The sequence below is a fragment of the Clinocottus analis genome, unplaced genomic scaffold (assembly GCF_023055335.1).
Source record: "Clinocottus analis isolate CAN_PGR_092001 unplaced genomic scaffold, fCliAna1.0.p SCAF_21, whole genome shotgun sequence".
In the NCBI taxonomy this organism is placed as follows: Eukaryota; Metazoa; Chordata; class Actinopteri; order Perciformes; family Cottidae; genus Clinocottus; species Clinocottus analis.
This window is the reverse complement of record NW_027175943.1, coordinates 13,759,405-13,774,640: the sequence shown is the minus strand read 5'-3', so window position 1 is coordinate 13,774,640 and position 15,236 is coordinate 13,759,405. Positions and strand designations below refer to the sequence as shown.

The window sequence follows — 15,236 nt, the reverse complement described above, 5'->3', positions numbered from 1 at the left end:
CACACACTGATAGCCAGACTGGCCGGAAAAAGGCTGTTTACCTTTTGCAATTAACATCCTGCGAGGCTCTAATTGCAAATTGTTTCTCAGTATCTGACGTTAACGCGGTTCCTTGCATCCCCTTATTTGTTCGTCATCAAACCGCAGGCCGGCAATTAGTTAGTCATGGGAACTCGAGGCTTTCTATAAAGCTCACGCTCAACTCCTTCAGACCGGTTCAGTGTCCTTCCTTGTTTTTTCCCCTATTTTTTTTTATCTTGTTGTACAAGTACAAGATGTTTTTAAGGATGTTTGTACTTGTTGTCCTTCCTGTTATTTTTTGTGTTGTGTTGTCACTGTATTATTTGCTATTTAAATACAAAATATTATTCTTGGATAAAGAAAAGGATGGATGGAAACACGACAAGGGGAAGTCTGTCCACTTCATTCATTATCTCGGTCTTGTCAGTGGAGTTGAAGAGGTGAGAGTGAAAAACACATTCCAGCACATTTTATTTAGTTATACAATTTATTCTTTTGTCAAGAAATCAAATACACTGTCTTCCTAAAAACGGTCCATTACATAATCATGTTGGACATGACCGCCACCAGCAGATCCGACGTTCTGGAACCAAATTTAAATAGATTTAGCCTGCTGACATCTAGTGGACATTTACTGCAACAACACTTTGAAAAGAAAGCTTAGTGTTCCTCAGTTTAAATTGTTTGCATTTTCGACAACATCCAGATATGAAACTGTAAACACTTGAACAGCCACTTAGTCTGGCCTCAAAATTAAGGATATTTGTACGTTTACATTTGGCACAGCCATGTCTACAAGTATTTAAATTATACTGAGGTTTCACCTGGCAAACACCTCTGATGCTTCAAGACATGCAATGTAAAAAAAGAAGAAGAAGATACAACAGCGACATTTGCAAGTGACACACAAGCTCAATATAATTAGTCAACTGAGATTGTCCGAATTGGGGTATTCCAAACGATTAATGAATAACGTTCAGCCAACAAATTGTTAATTCTGCAGTCCTCTGCTGCTGTCCACACACACACACACACACACACACACACACACACACACACACACACACACACTATTGTATTAACAAGGAAACAAACAGGAGCCTCTCTGCCTCACACGCCTCTATACAGCTCACTGAGGGTCTGGGTAGAACACCTTAATGTGAATGGCCGAGTTGTTGCGTGTGCGCGTCATCGGCTCCCCGGCCTCATCTGGATCTTCAGGCTCCAGGTCGTCCACGAGCTCCACCGTGGACGTGTTGGCCGCCAGCTGCAGCGCCCCCTGGCTGCTGGCCTGCAGTTGAAGGGCAATGTTGATAGCCCTGTTGATGGCCAGGCCCAGGCCGTGGACACAGATCTCCCTGTGCCCCCCGCCTTCCAGCAGCTTCTGACAGCGTGCCAGCTGAGCGCGGAAATCCGTCTTCATGTTGACGTAGACGTCGTTCCGTCTCTTCGGGAGTTTCCTAGGGAGACGCTTCCTCAGGGTGTACTCCACTGGGTCCATCTCTACAGCCGGAGAGGTGGAGTCCGTGTGCACTGGTGCCGTCTGAGGAATAGAGGACATTCCTGGGCTGCGTGGCTCCGTCATGTTTCTCAGTGTGTGGACGTGCTTTATGCAGCAGCTGCGGCCAAACGAGCAAGCTGAGAAAATAAAGTCTGTGGGGAGAAGTTTGTGAAACGGGATCATGATACCTTCCAGCAAACAAATAGGTATCGTATTTGGGGTAACCACATTATTATCATTAGTAAATATTAAATAATTCACATCATGATCCCCAAGCAGTTGAACATTTCTATAACTTCTGCAACCAGTCAAAATCCGAAACACAGCTTAAAGTGATGACTCATCAGACCAAGAAAAGAAACAGATCCTTAAAACTGAGAATCTTTAAATCATGGAATAGTTTGCATTATTGCTTTAAAAGAATATCCAAAAGGGTTACATGTGATTAATTTTGGTCAATCAAACAATAGTTTCAGCTTCACGATCCTGCAGAAATTATTACAATGCAATAAACAATGCAACTGAAGGTAAATTAATAGGATCACACAAATTTTGCTTAATCAAAATACCAAACATTCCCTAATTTCACCTTCTTAGAAGTGATGACAACTAATGTCTTTGCACTGATGGTTGGACAAAACCTTCAAGAACATCTTTATGCCCGAAGGATTAATCGAGAAAATAAGACGATTCATTGATTACAATACTCTAGTAGTCATATATAAATGTATTTAATAAACAGGAATACAACTATTACAAATAAATAACGGTAGAAATCCCATATTATGAGACCAATACACTGCTAATGCAATACAGTCATGTATTATCATCTTTCACAGAGCGTTCCTTACGCAAAACTGAGAGAAATCATTAAAACGGTGTTTTGTTTAACGTGTATATCAGTGGTCTCACAGATATCTGGTCTTCCTTTCGTGGTGAAACATTTTCCCGCAGTGAAAAACAAAACAAAAACACGTTTAAATAAACTATAAATGCCGCTGTGTGACTGAGGCTGTAGCATGTTACAAGCAAGCTAACGAGCCGGCTAGGCTAGGTTAAGCTAAGCTAGCTCGCTTTACTGCGACGCGCGAGCGCAGTCGAGCACACGCACCTTCAGAAGAGGATCTCAGGTGGGAAAGGGACGCTTCATAGCCTCGCTACAGTCCTGTCAGTTTCGTCACACGCATTTCCGAAAAGGCAGCATTCGCTTTAGCCGACTGGTGCTGGCCTGGCTGTTTGCTTCCTGCGTGCCCCGGAAGTGCACTGCCTCGGTGTTCTTCTTCTAAGGTTTATTGGCGGGCAGTCGGTAAACAACTGTTCGGTGCATTACCGCCACCAACTGGTATGAAGTGTGAATCAAGATGTATGAAGTGTGGATCAAGATGTCTAGCACTTACTCGATCAACAAATAACACTACGACATAAAATACCGAATACCAAAGGAATTATCTATCTGTCTGTCTGTCTGTCTGTCTATCTATCCGGCCAATCACAGGAAAGCAGCGTCCGTTTGGTGGGGTTGTGGCCTGTGATTGGTGGAGCAGGGGGAGAGGCGGATGTTTTCGGGGCTAGTACGTGTGTTCTGGGTTGCTTTTAGGTGTAGTGTGTGGAAAACGCTTAGTGAAGGTTAAAGTACTGCTAGAATTCTTAAAGAACACAGGGGGTTTTCACAGGATATAATAGAAATGTAGGGATGAGGGTTAATTATTTATTTTCTTTTCCCTTTTTAAGTTGTGTGTGGCTCTATATATATATATATATATATACTGTCTGGATCTGGACACGGGGCGGGACTCTTGCTGGATTGCGTTCCCTTGTCAATGGCCCCAGCCCAGTAGTTACCTCTGTATCTCCACAATCTGGAAGTTATCTTCTTCCATTAAACGGGAGTCCCCATTAAGTGAATAAGTAGACTCTTATTCCAGACTATATAAGATTTATATATGCAGAAAGAGAGCTGACAGTAGTCTGACACGGTAAGCTACTAAAATACACCAGGAAATAATAAAGTCTCATATTAGTATTTTGTTTGGTCTCAGCATTGATATTTTTGACCCCTTTGTGCTTTGTAGATAAGAAAATGCCACCAAAAAAGAAAAGAGATATCTGACGTTTTATTCACCACGTAAGTAGCTATCAAGAAGCTAGGTTGTTGTTAGCTAGCTAGCTAGCAGCAGGCTAACTGCTCACACAGTGCAAACCTGCATTATTTTGAAATGCATTCAGGAAACTCAGGAGTCCAGTGAAGATGCAGTGCAGGTTGAACCAGCTGCACCAGCAGGGCTTCAGGTGAGATCCTTCTGGCATTTTGTTAAGAATTATCTTGCATTAGCAATGACATTGAAGGACATTTGGGGAATCTGACCTTATGTCAGAGCTGCACCCTTAAAACGAACTGTCCACCAACACGTCCTTCTTCTGTCATAACTTTTATTAAAACAAGTCCCAGTTGAGCACAAGCACAGGTTTTGGTCTCCAGCCTGCATCCTGCACGTCTTCCTGCTCTGATAGTGAAGAGAGAGAGCGCTCTCTCCTCCAGGGTGAGGACAATACTGTCTTCCCTTCAGTCAGGATGTGTACAGGTCATCAATGTTCCCAAACATTGGAATAACAACTTGTGAATTAACTTAAACACACATTTAAAGTAAATTATTCGAAATGGACACAGCCATATTGAATCAGTAAAAAATATGAAATGACATATTTCCAGGTGCTATACCAGCACTTTGGATTGTGAATTATGTGATGTTGAATAGAAAACAAGGCTGTGCCATAACATCTGAACCTATTACCTAAATGTTCTAAATTGCTTTCAAAATAAATACATATACTACTCATAAGGTTACATTTTGCATTATTTTGAAATGCAGCTGGACCATCAGGGCTTCAGGTCTCACATTGCTTCTGTGTTGAGGTGTATTATCATGGCTGCCAGTGTAAACATTGTCTACCTGTTTTAACTGCATTATTAATATGTTAAACATGTTCAGACGAGGCTACGTTTCCTTTGCTCTTCAGGGAACAGTCAGTTTGAGCCACAGTGATCGTCCTGAACATACCAGCCTGATCCCAAATTATTTCATTTATTTTGTCTTTTTTCACTCCACAACTTAGAAAAGTTAATATATTTTGGATATACAATATACTGTTACTGCATATTGGCATTTTTTAAAATTTATTTAGTTAACTATTTATTATTAGTATTTATTTGGTGCAGAATACAGTTTTGTATTTAAACTAAGGTTGTATTAGTGTTATTATGTTTAAATCAGTTCCAGGTTACATAAATGTTAATATGTTTTAATAAAGTTGGCCTGTTCGACATAATATCAACGAAGTTTTTTTTTTATGGCGGGGGTCCCTACCAATGCTGAGACCAAACCTACGCCCTTGGTCAGCCCCTCAAGACCTTAAAAGGCAGTCAAAAAGTAAGATATGTTTTTTAAACAGTTAAAACACTGTGCCCCAAATCTCTTATTCCTTGGGGGACAGCCCCTCAGGACTAAAAGACTCAGTTCATTCACAGCGTAAGAAAGTGGTTCAATCTCGGGGACAGAGCCCGAGGAGGAACTGGAGAAGTGCGCCGTTATCTCTGTATTCGTAGGCAAGTGCGAGGGGGAATCCATGGTGGGAATGACAGTAGACAGTGATTTACTGATCTGATGTTGGTCACACGCTCAATGCACGTTTGTAGATGCAGCTACAAAAAACTTCCAAAACGGAGTCTGAACAGGTGTCAGTCAGACCGGCGCCTTGTACGCAGAGTTGGCAGACGAAACATGCCGATGCTGTTTGATGGGGTCATGATAAGCTTACAGGTGTCAGACCTTTCATTAGTGTGAGTAATGGGTGTCTGTGGTTGAACATGCTCTGCGCTCGGTCACAGGGTTCAATACCTCTTTGCAGCAGATCTTGCCATGACCATATTTAGACCTGTCTTCCGTATACTGTAGGATCCATCTACTATGACCACATTTGGACTTGTCATATAAAACAGAAGTATACTTAAGCATATGAATGCAGTGTGATAGAAAACATTTTCCCTCATACAAACAGGAATGTGCCAAAGCGTATGAATGCAGCACTATAGAAGACATTTTAACTCTTAAAACATGAATGTAATAAAGCGTATGAATGCAGCACTATAGAAGACATTTTAACTCTTAAAACATGAATGTAATAAAGCGTATGAATGCAGCACTATAGAAGACATTTTAACTCATAAATTTCATAGTTATTTTCAATAAAGAAGAAGGAAAAATAAAAAGAACCTTAAAAAAAGTAAAGAACTCGTAGTTTACACGAGCCAATCCTCTACACTCTAACACACGCAGACTGTTTAATTTAATCAATTACTCATCATTACAACAAGCCAAAACCATCATAGCCTACCTAGATGCAGAAAAAGCTTTTGATAAAGTGAACTGGACTCACCAGCACATTAGAACGATTTGGCTTTGGGGAATCATTTATTAAATGGTTAAGATTTTGTACACTGCACCTACAGCCTCTGTTATCACCAATGGACAAACTTTAAAAAAAAAAAATCGCACTGTACAGAGGGACTGGGCAAGGATGACCACACTCTCCCTCACTTTCCACAATTTTTATTGAACCATTAGCAGCAGCGATTCGTCAGAACACTCATATGAAAGGAATTCAAACACTTAACACCCATCACAAGATTAGCCTGTATGCAGACGATATATTGCTCTTCCTCCAAAACCCATACTCATTATTACAGGAAACAAAGTAATTGAATCATTCTCAAAAATCTCTGACTACACTATGAACTGGAACCAGTCATCCATCCTTCCACTCGTGTAGAACAGTTGGGATGGGGCAGGCTATGCACCACATATCCCTTTTGGGCTGTCAGAGCTGTTCACACTGAACTTCACTTCGCTACCTGAAACAATAACTGACGAGCTCCTCCGTTGGATGAACCACTTTCACTTATGGGCAGAATAGCTACAGTTAAAATGACAATACTTCCTAAAATAAATGACCTATTCACAATGATCCCATCCCAGCCCACCCACTCCTGGTTTAAATCTCTTGACTTAATCATCACACAATTCTACTGGACCTTCAGCTCCTTTAAATCCAGACTGAAGACTTTTTTGTTATCTGCTGCCTTTAGTAGAACCAGACTCAATTTCTGCATCTCACTACTGCATTTTATTTCTTTTTTCTTTTTGACTGTTTCAATGTTTTCTTAACTGTTTTAAAATCTGCTTTATGTTTTGATGCTTTTAATGGTTTTATGTCAAGCAATTTGAATCGCCTGGTTGTTGGAATGTGCTATACAAATATATTTGCCTCGCTTTACATGCGGACCTTAAACGTTCCTCCCCCTTCCTGACCATTTACAAGAAATGTCAGCACTTCTTCAGAGACGCACACAGCTCCCCTCCCTTCAGTATTTACAGGAAAAGGCAGCAGTTAACTGAAATTCTACTTGATGTGTTGGACTTTAAATTGTTCTTTGACCTAGGCAATAAATTATGTAATGATTAACAAGCATGACATGTTTCAGGACTGCAAGACATTGCAAGGCAAGTTTATTTAAATATGACATGTATACACAAAGACAATTCAAAGTACATTTCAAAATGTATTAACTACATTAACTAGAAAGTGCATCAATGGAAATTACAGATAAAAACAAAGACTTACAAGACAATACATCTGTAGGTTCTTTAGTGGTGATCAACATATCCACACTGAGGACGTACTGCTGTGACATGATGCTCATGGTGGGAAGAAATCCCCCTGAAACTAGTCAAACTGCTAACTATGGCCAAGCGGTGCAAACATTCGCAGCTAAATGTTGAGGCAATCGACATGTGGGAAGATTTGTCTGTAAAGATCCCCAAAAGAATCCAAACAAGTGAAAACAGCAAGGTTATTGTAATATTGCTCATGAAACCCAGTGAGCGCACACTGATATATTAAACTATAAACGTTGTGCTGCCAACAAGAAGCTGCCAGGACGTCGTGATGAGAGCAGAGTACATTCTGTACCTTGATATGAAATACAGTTTGTGTTTACTGCTGGAACTCACATGCACTTTTCCTGTAAATACTGAAGGGAGGGGGAGCTGTAAAGAAGCGCTGCCATTTCTTGAAAATGGTCAAGGAGGGGGAGGAACGTTTAAGGTGTAACACAGGGAACACAAGACAGACAGGAGACAAACTGTGATCCTGAATAAACCTTTTTTTCAAGGCAGACTTCAAACAGAACGTAAGTCAAACAACAGTGTGAACTGACGAAGCACAGTTAAGTTTTAGGAAACGCGGTGACAAATGAGCCAGCAACAGGTCATCGAGTAAAACTCCACACAAGTTTCATATTTATCTGGGATATACTAGTCATTATCATGACTGTATGCAGAGTTAAATGATGTTTTTTTTATTATCAATATTTTCAACCTGAGGTCATGTACGTGTTTTGGAAAGGGCTCAAGGTTTAAAACATTTGAAAGTACTCTTAAAAATGTATACTACACTAAAGCTCTAGTAATAACTGAATATGTTACGTGACAAAGCTTGTGTCATATGTTTAAGCTAATAGGTGAACGATCTTGATCTTAATCTACAATAACTAATGTATAATGCTTTCTTTTTTAGATGAAATACAACACAGATATATAAAGATATAAAAATATTTTCTTTCTATTTGTGGGTGTGGTTAAGTACATAGAGGCTCGTTCTCCTGCAGCAGACACACTCTGAACCGTCTGGACTTCAGCTGCAGAATCTTCTCCATTCTTTGACCCAAACATGGCCAGAAACTTAGGTAAGTCTTAACCTGTATCCATGTTTAAAGTACAGTGATTGTAGTACTCACTGCTGAACCTCATGTCATGAGATGTTCCTCTGTACCTCCTATAAACTAATACTTTATTAGACTTACTGGGTAGAACTGCTAAAACATGATCTAGTTTTTCTGACTTTAGTACCGAGATTGTAACTGGATGACACACTCTGTAATACTTCTTTTCCCTTTAAATTCACCTTGCGGTGAAAAATACAGTGAAATGTCTGAAAACGTTATCCTCCATTTGCAGCTTGTACTTTCTCTGTGATTTTTGTCACAACAGCGACGACACCGACACAAACACTGAAAGCAGTGCTTTTTCTGTAAATAACATCACTTTGTGACTCCATCTGCGTCTTCATGAATAACAGAATAAAGAACATTGCAATCACTTTTAAGTAAATCAGATTGCTCCATCAGACCAAAGAACAATGAAAATAAAGTTCTATCTGAAAGAGAACTTTACAGGATTCTTATGATCTGGCGCCGGAGAGAAAACCACAGGGAGGCGAGGGTTTCCCCCTAATATAACGGTACGGCAAACAGTATTCCTTGTTAGGCTAATGTTGGTAAAAGTATGGAAGTCCATTTCTGACACACAAAAAAAATAAAGAATTAGAACACACAACAAAAAAAAAATTAGGGCAAAAAAAAAAAAAAATTGACTTTTTTTCTTTGGTCGTCTTTTTTTTCCGTTGACTTACGGAAAAAAAACAAAACTGTTTCATTCCAGGAGAGAAATGAGAACCTGACTACTGACTACAATTGTCAAAATTACAATTACAGCCTAAATATAATTGCAGCTAACATATGTACACACAAAGTACATATTTGTCCTTCCATTGACCATTTTTAAGAACTGAGTAAAGTCCACACATATATTAAATGAATTGTTTACTTTAAAGTAACCATCAACAGGCTGACGGGTGGTTGACATTGCCAAGTTATCTTTTGGTAAATAACAAGAGCACTTGAATATAAAACAGTGCTTGCAATGTGAAATTAAAAGAATACGTGAATTGAAACAAGATTGGACTATTATGTGACTTGAACTTGTTTTGTTGTTTGTTTACATATTTACATTTAAATGAAGGTATTGTAAAACCAAAGTGATGGAAAAAAAAAGTTGATTATTATTTTTTTTTTATTGGCCCCTTTTTTGGGGGGGGGGTCCTAATTTTTTTTAATTTTTTTTTGGTTCTAATTTTTTTTTTGTGTGGCAGGAATGGGCTTCTATACAAAAGCCTGTCACTTTGAAGAAAAAAAGAAATTGGATTTTTTAAAAACTTTTCAAAATGTTAAACAAAATCCGGCGGGCCGAGCTGGCCCCCTGGTGGCCCGCATCCGTATGTTTGACACCCCTGCATTAAGTGATGTGACTGACATGAACAGTTTTATTATTCACATTTTATCAAAAAAATCTTTACTAAAAGTGGTGAACTGAACATTATTTATGGAAGAAGCCACATTAGATCATGGAGAGAAAGCCTGATAGGAACATTGATTTGTCTCAAATGAAAGTCCACAAGAAAAGTTGTACATTTGAACCTCAACAAGTGAAACTTGTTGGCTCTGTCACAGCTGCAGAATGATGCTTCTTTTCTGTACAATGTGTGCACAACCTGATGTAGAGTCTTATTCAGTGTCATTCTTCTACACAGGAAGCAGCGGAAACAATGAGGAGCTGAGGATAGTGATGGTGGGGAAGACTGGGACTGGGAAGAGTTCCACTGGAAACACCATTCTGGGACAACTGTGCTTTGAATCAAAGTTCGCTGCACAGTCTATCACTGTAGAGTGCTCCATGGGCAAAGCTACAGTGGACGGGCAAAAGGTTGCTGTCATCGACACCCCGGGCCTGTTGGACACCAGGTTTAGCAAGGAAAATACCATTAAGAATGTGACCCGGTGCATCTCTTACATTGTTCCTGGACCCCATGTGTTCCTGGTGGTCATCCGGCTGGGCAGATACACTGAAGAGGAAATGCAGACAGTGAAGAGTATTCAAGAAATCTTTGGCCAGGCTGCAGACAGATACAGCATGGTCCTCTTTACTCATGGTGACCTTCTTGAAAACACTATTGAGGCCTTCATGGAGGGTAGCCCAGACCTGCAGGAACTTGTGTACAGATGTCACGGTCAGTACCATGTCTTCAACAATAAGCTGGAGGATCGCTCTCAGGTCACTAAGCTGCTCCAGAAGATCAGAGATGTAGTCCAGAGGAACGGAGGAAGCCACTACACCAACGAGATGTTCCAAGAGGCCGAGAGGGCAATCGAAGAGGAGAAACAACGCATCCAGAAAGAGAAAGAAGAGCAAATACGCAAAGAGAAAGAGGAAATGGAGAGAGAAATACAGGAAAAATATGATGAAGAGATGAAGAAAGTGAATGAACAACTCCAGGCTGAGAGAGAGGAGGAGAGGAAAGACAGAGAGGAGGAAATGAAGAGGGAGAGAGAGCGTATGAATGAGGACAGAAAGGAGAGAGAAGCAGATAAAAAGAGGGAGGGGGAAGAGAGAGAAGCAGAAAGAAAGAGTAATAGAGAGGATATGGCAAACATGATGAACATCATAAATAAAATGAATGAACGGCATGAAAGACAACTCAAAGAAGCATTACAACGTAACAACTGTAGTATATCGTAGAAGTGGTCTGTTAGTCGGGGATTATGTTTGTACCTGGCAACCTTATGAGTGATGTGTGATTGCGATATCTTGGAGCCGTAGTTATTAAACGTTACATGCAAAGTTTTCAACGTGAATCAGCCTCCGAGTACTTTCATTACTGAACTAAAAAGTACAACAACGATGAGGCCAAAAAGAAAGATGATTACCTCTGGTAGTAGTTGGTGAATCAGTAGTTGGCGGTGGACAATTGTTAGTTAATGGAGTAAGCAAATTAGGAACAGCATTTGGGAGCTTGTTTAAATAGAAGTGACTGTATAACTACAGAAGCTCCCAGAGGAATATATACATACATATATATAAATATATATATATATATATATATATATATATATATATATATATATATACATATATACATGTATATATATTTATATATATGTATATACATGTATATATAAACATATATATACATGTATATGTATACATATATACATGTATATATAAACATATATACATATATACATACATACATATACATATATGTATATATAAATATGTATATGTATATATACATATATATGTATATATATATATACACATATATATATACATATATATACATATACATATATATGCATACATATATATATATATATATGTATATATATATATATGTATATATATATATATATATACATACATACATACATACATACATACATACATACATACATACATACATACATACATACACACACACATACATACATACATACATACATACATACATACATACATATGTATATATACATGTGGCGCTGACAGGATCGCTGGACTTCTGTGAGTCATGAGAGTTACCTGGTGACCAGACGTCCTCTTTGTCCCAGACATGTCCTCTTTCTTCTCCAGACATAACAATGCGTCCGGGATTTAGCCTCGTGTGATATTTGTGTTTCTCTGAGTCTTTCACTAACTAGTTATTACGCTCTTGCAAGTTTTGAAACGGTATCTTACGTTCATCTTCTTCCGCGAGCTCTAACTGTAGAGAGAGCTGTCATTGATCGACCAATCTCAGGGTTGCCAGATGCAGGATAATTATCCTCCAAATACAACCATTGTGAGCCTTTAGTACGATACTTCTCCATCACCAATCTGCAACACTGAGCACCTCGTCACCTCCACTCCAGACGAACATCCTGTTACGCTCTGAAGAAACTAGTTCTGCATAAAACATCGCTGTGCAGCGGGATGAAACGAGAACGGGTTCACCTTACGGCCTATAGTTGCATTGTTTATAACAGCAGCCCAATGTATGTATCCGTCTTTTATCATAAATCTTTATGTTTTTACTAAAAATCACAGCCCTAATATATATATATATATATATATATATATATATATATATATATATATATATATATATATATATATATATATATATATATATATATATATATACACACATATATATAAAAGTAATAATGACTTCAGAACTATAATGTAAATGTCCCTTTTTTGATTATTGGGGTGAATGATGATGAAACTAATTTCATTAATCTAAGTAAGGCAAGGCAAGTTTATTTGTATAACACATTTCAGCAACAAGGCGATTCAAAGTGCTTCACATAAAAGCAGATTTAAAAACAGTTAAGAAAACAGTAAAACAGTCAAGAAAAATGAAAATGAAAGGCAGATTTAAATACAATTTAGAAAACATTAAAACAGTTAAGAAAAATACAAATAAAATTAATAAGAGTTGCAGTGCAGTTTAAGAAATAAAATGTAGTAGTGAGATGCAGCATTGAGTCTGGTTCAATTAAAGGAAACCTTAAACAGAAAAGTCTTCAAACTGGATTTAAAGGCGCTGAGGGTCTCTAAGGGTCTGTGAGGGTCTCTAAGGGTCTGTGAGGGTCTCAGCAGACCTGCAGCTTTCAGGGACCTTGTTCCATAATTGTGGAGCAAAAGAGCTGAACGCTGCCTCTCCATGTTTAGTTCTGACTCTTGGAACAGAAAGTAGACCAGAACCAGAGGACCTGAGGGGTCTGATGGTTCATCAGGTAGCAGCAGATCACAAACATACTTAGGCCCTAAAGCATTCAGCGCTTTATAAACCAGCAGCAGGATTTTGAAGTCAATTCTTTGTTGGACAGGAAGCCAGTGCAAAGACCTCAGAACTGGAGGTAGAGCTAGATATTATATGACATATTGTACTCCCACATTGATCTATTTTTTAACGATTTACTTTTAATAAGGCCTGAAGTGGTATTCAGTGTGGAACAATTCAAAGTATTACATTTTAATGAACAGCAGTTTGCCATCAAAGCACTTTTTTCATAAATGATGTAACGCTGTACATGTTCATATACTAAACTGAACCACTAATAAACATGTGATATGAACATAACCTTTTCCCTGAGTCATAATTAACTGTTCAACCAAAAGTTCAAAGGTCACAAGTCTTCATCTCAAGTTTGACTCATTACTTTATGTGATACTGTGTTTCTTTACATACATATATGTTTGTGTGTTTTGAAGTTCTCTGTGTTCTGCTTATATATAAGAAATAAAAAACAAAAGGGAGACATACATATGTTATATCTTTTTACTCCTATTACTGCATTCATGTGACAATATACCATCCTGGCACCAACCATGTCTGCGGCTCAGAGGGAGCTCTGATTTAACTTTTCTAAAGACGTATAAATTATGTAGAATTAGGCTGCTCACACAGGATGTACAATATGCAAGTTTAAGACACGTCTGCATTTGCTTCTTGCTTTTTAAAATTGTATTTCAGAATCAGAACCATTCATTGCCATGTGTGTTTTCACATACAAGGAATTTGTCCGGGCGGGAGGTGCATACCATTTAACAATAGACATTTAACAATGAACAGAGTTCAATAACAGGGAGCATGAATATTTACAATTAATCTACAACAGAATATACATTAAAGTTAAAATAAAGTGCACTGTCAACAGACAGCACTACTTTAAGTTAGGATGTAAATGTTATGTGAAGGAAACGAGTCCTGGAGGGACGGCAGATTGCAGCCAATCAGCTCCCAGCAGAGCGGATGACGCGCTGCAGCCTGGCCTCGTCCTTGGCTGCGCAGCACCAGACGGTGATGGAGGAGCAGAGGATGGACTTTTACAGAGACTTAAAGAGGCAAAGTCCTGCCCTCTTCCCGTTTAACCACAATGCAACCTCATCTAGGAAAAAGTTTGTACGGTAATCAATTGCGAGAGTAAAATAATGATTTCATTCCCTTTGAATTGTGGCATTCATTTCACAGATGATGTTTAACAATAATTAAAGCAAATTGCTCGTCAAGAGTGTTGCATTTTGATGTGAAAATGTTGAAGAACAAGACTGTGAAAAAGATTTGGATTGCATTTATTTAAAAAAGGCTCTAACAATTTCCACCCAAAAATTGTCATTCATTTTTACTCAGACAATCCTCAAGTAAAGTTGTTTTCATCAAAAATGTTCAAGTACATTTTACTTGAAAATTCCTTCCTTAGACATAATATTTACTCAGCCTTTGATAGTAATATTTACTCAGCCTTTGTAATATCATATAAAGGCTGTATTCTCAAGCAAATCCTGCTTGAGGAGTGGAAGGCCATCCCACAGCAATGTGTGGGCCTGTTATGGATGTGTATGGTTCTTCCACGCTACTGAGGCTCCTGACTGTTTGTTAAAAAAAAAAAAATTGTAACATTGCAATATGTCTTGTTACTGATATACTTCAATCATTCAATCCACCAAACAAGCGTCAAGAGCAACAGCAGAAAAGGCTGGTTGGCATTGGCAGAGAAGATGCGCAACACACATACTCAGCTGTGCTGCTTATCCCACAAATGCATGTTCCTTACAAATGGGGAATTAAAAGGGAAATAAACAGGCTTTCCAAAGGTATACAATGTATTGCCAAGAAGCATTGTTACTACAGAGAAATAATCTACCAAACAGAAATTGTCAAACCTTTTGTTCCATGTTCATGTATATGAGACCCTTCGTCTCTGAGGGCCGTTACCAGGAGCTATCTGATATAGCTGATTTAGCTCTCACCATTATTAAAGCCCATTTCCACAGTAAAATAAAATTACATTTTCGACTTAATGACTTTTAATTGGTTTGTTTTTATTGGCGGAAATGGGCTTCCATACCCTTCAGCAGGGGGAGGAGACAAGACAACTGGTTTCACTTTCCTGGAAACCATATAATCACTTTCTGGTAAACGAAACAGAAACTTCACA

General features: G+C 38.6%; 2 protein-coding genes across 3 annotated transcripts; one reads left to right on the top strand and one right to left on the bottom strand.

Moving 5' to 3' along the window:
- Positions 1-498: 498 nt before the first annotated feature.
- On the bottom strand, positions 499-2,767 carry pop7 (POP7 homolog, ribonuclease P/MRP subunit). 2 transcript variants are annotated; one of them, XM_068587953.1, is made up of 2 exons: positions 2,634-2,767; positions 499-1,674 (listed from the first exon to the last, which is right to left on the bottom strand). In XM_068587953.1, exon 2 carries the CDS (start codon positions 1,604-1,606, stop codon positions 1,151-1,153), a length of 456 nt encoding a protein of 151 aa, XP_068444054.1. In that variant the 5' UTR covers positions 1,607-1,674; positions 2,634-2,767; the 3' UTR covers positions 499-1,150. The 2 variants fall into 2 exon arrangements, with proteins under 2 accessions (XP_068444054.1, XP_068444053.1); XM_068587952.1 differs by having other exon boundaries at positions 500-1,659.
- A 5,454-nt stretch (positions 2,768-8,221) lies between these two features.
- Positions 8,222-11,889, top strand: LOC137792614 (GTPase IMAP family member 4-like). The gene is made up of 3 exons (XM_068588355.1): positions 8,222-8,324; positions 10,007-10,899; positions 11,884-11,889. The coding sequence occupies exons 1-3, from the start codon at positions 8,309-8,311 to the stop codon at positions 11,887-11,889; spliced, it is 915 nt and encodes a 304-aa protein (XP_068444456.1). The 5' UTR covers positions 8,222-8,308.
- Positions 11,890-15,236: the final 3,347 nt, after the last annotated feature.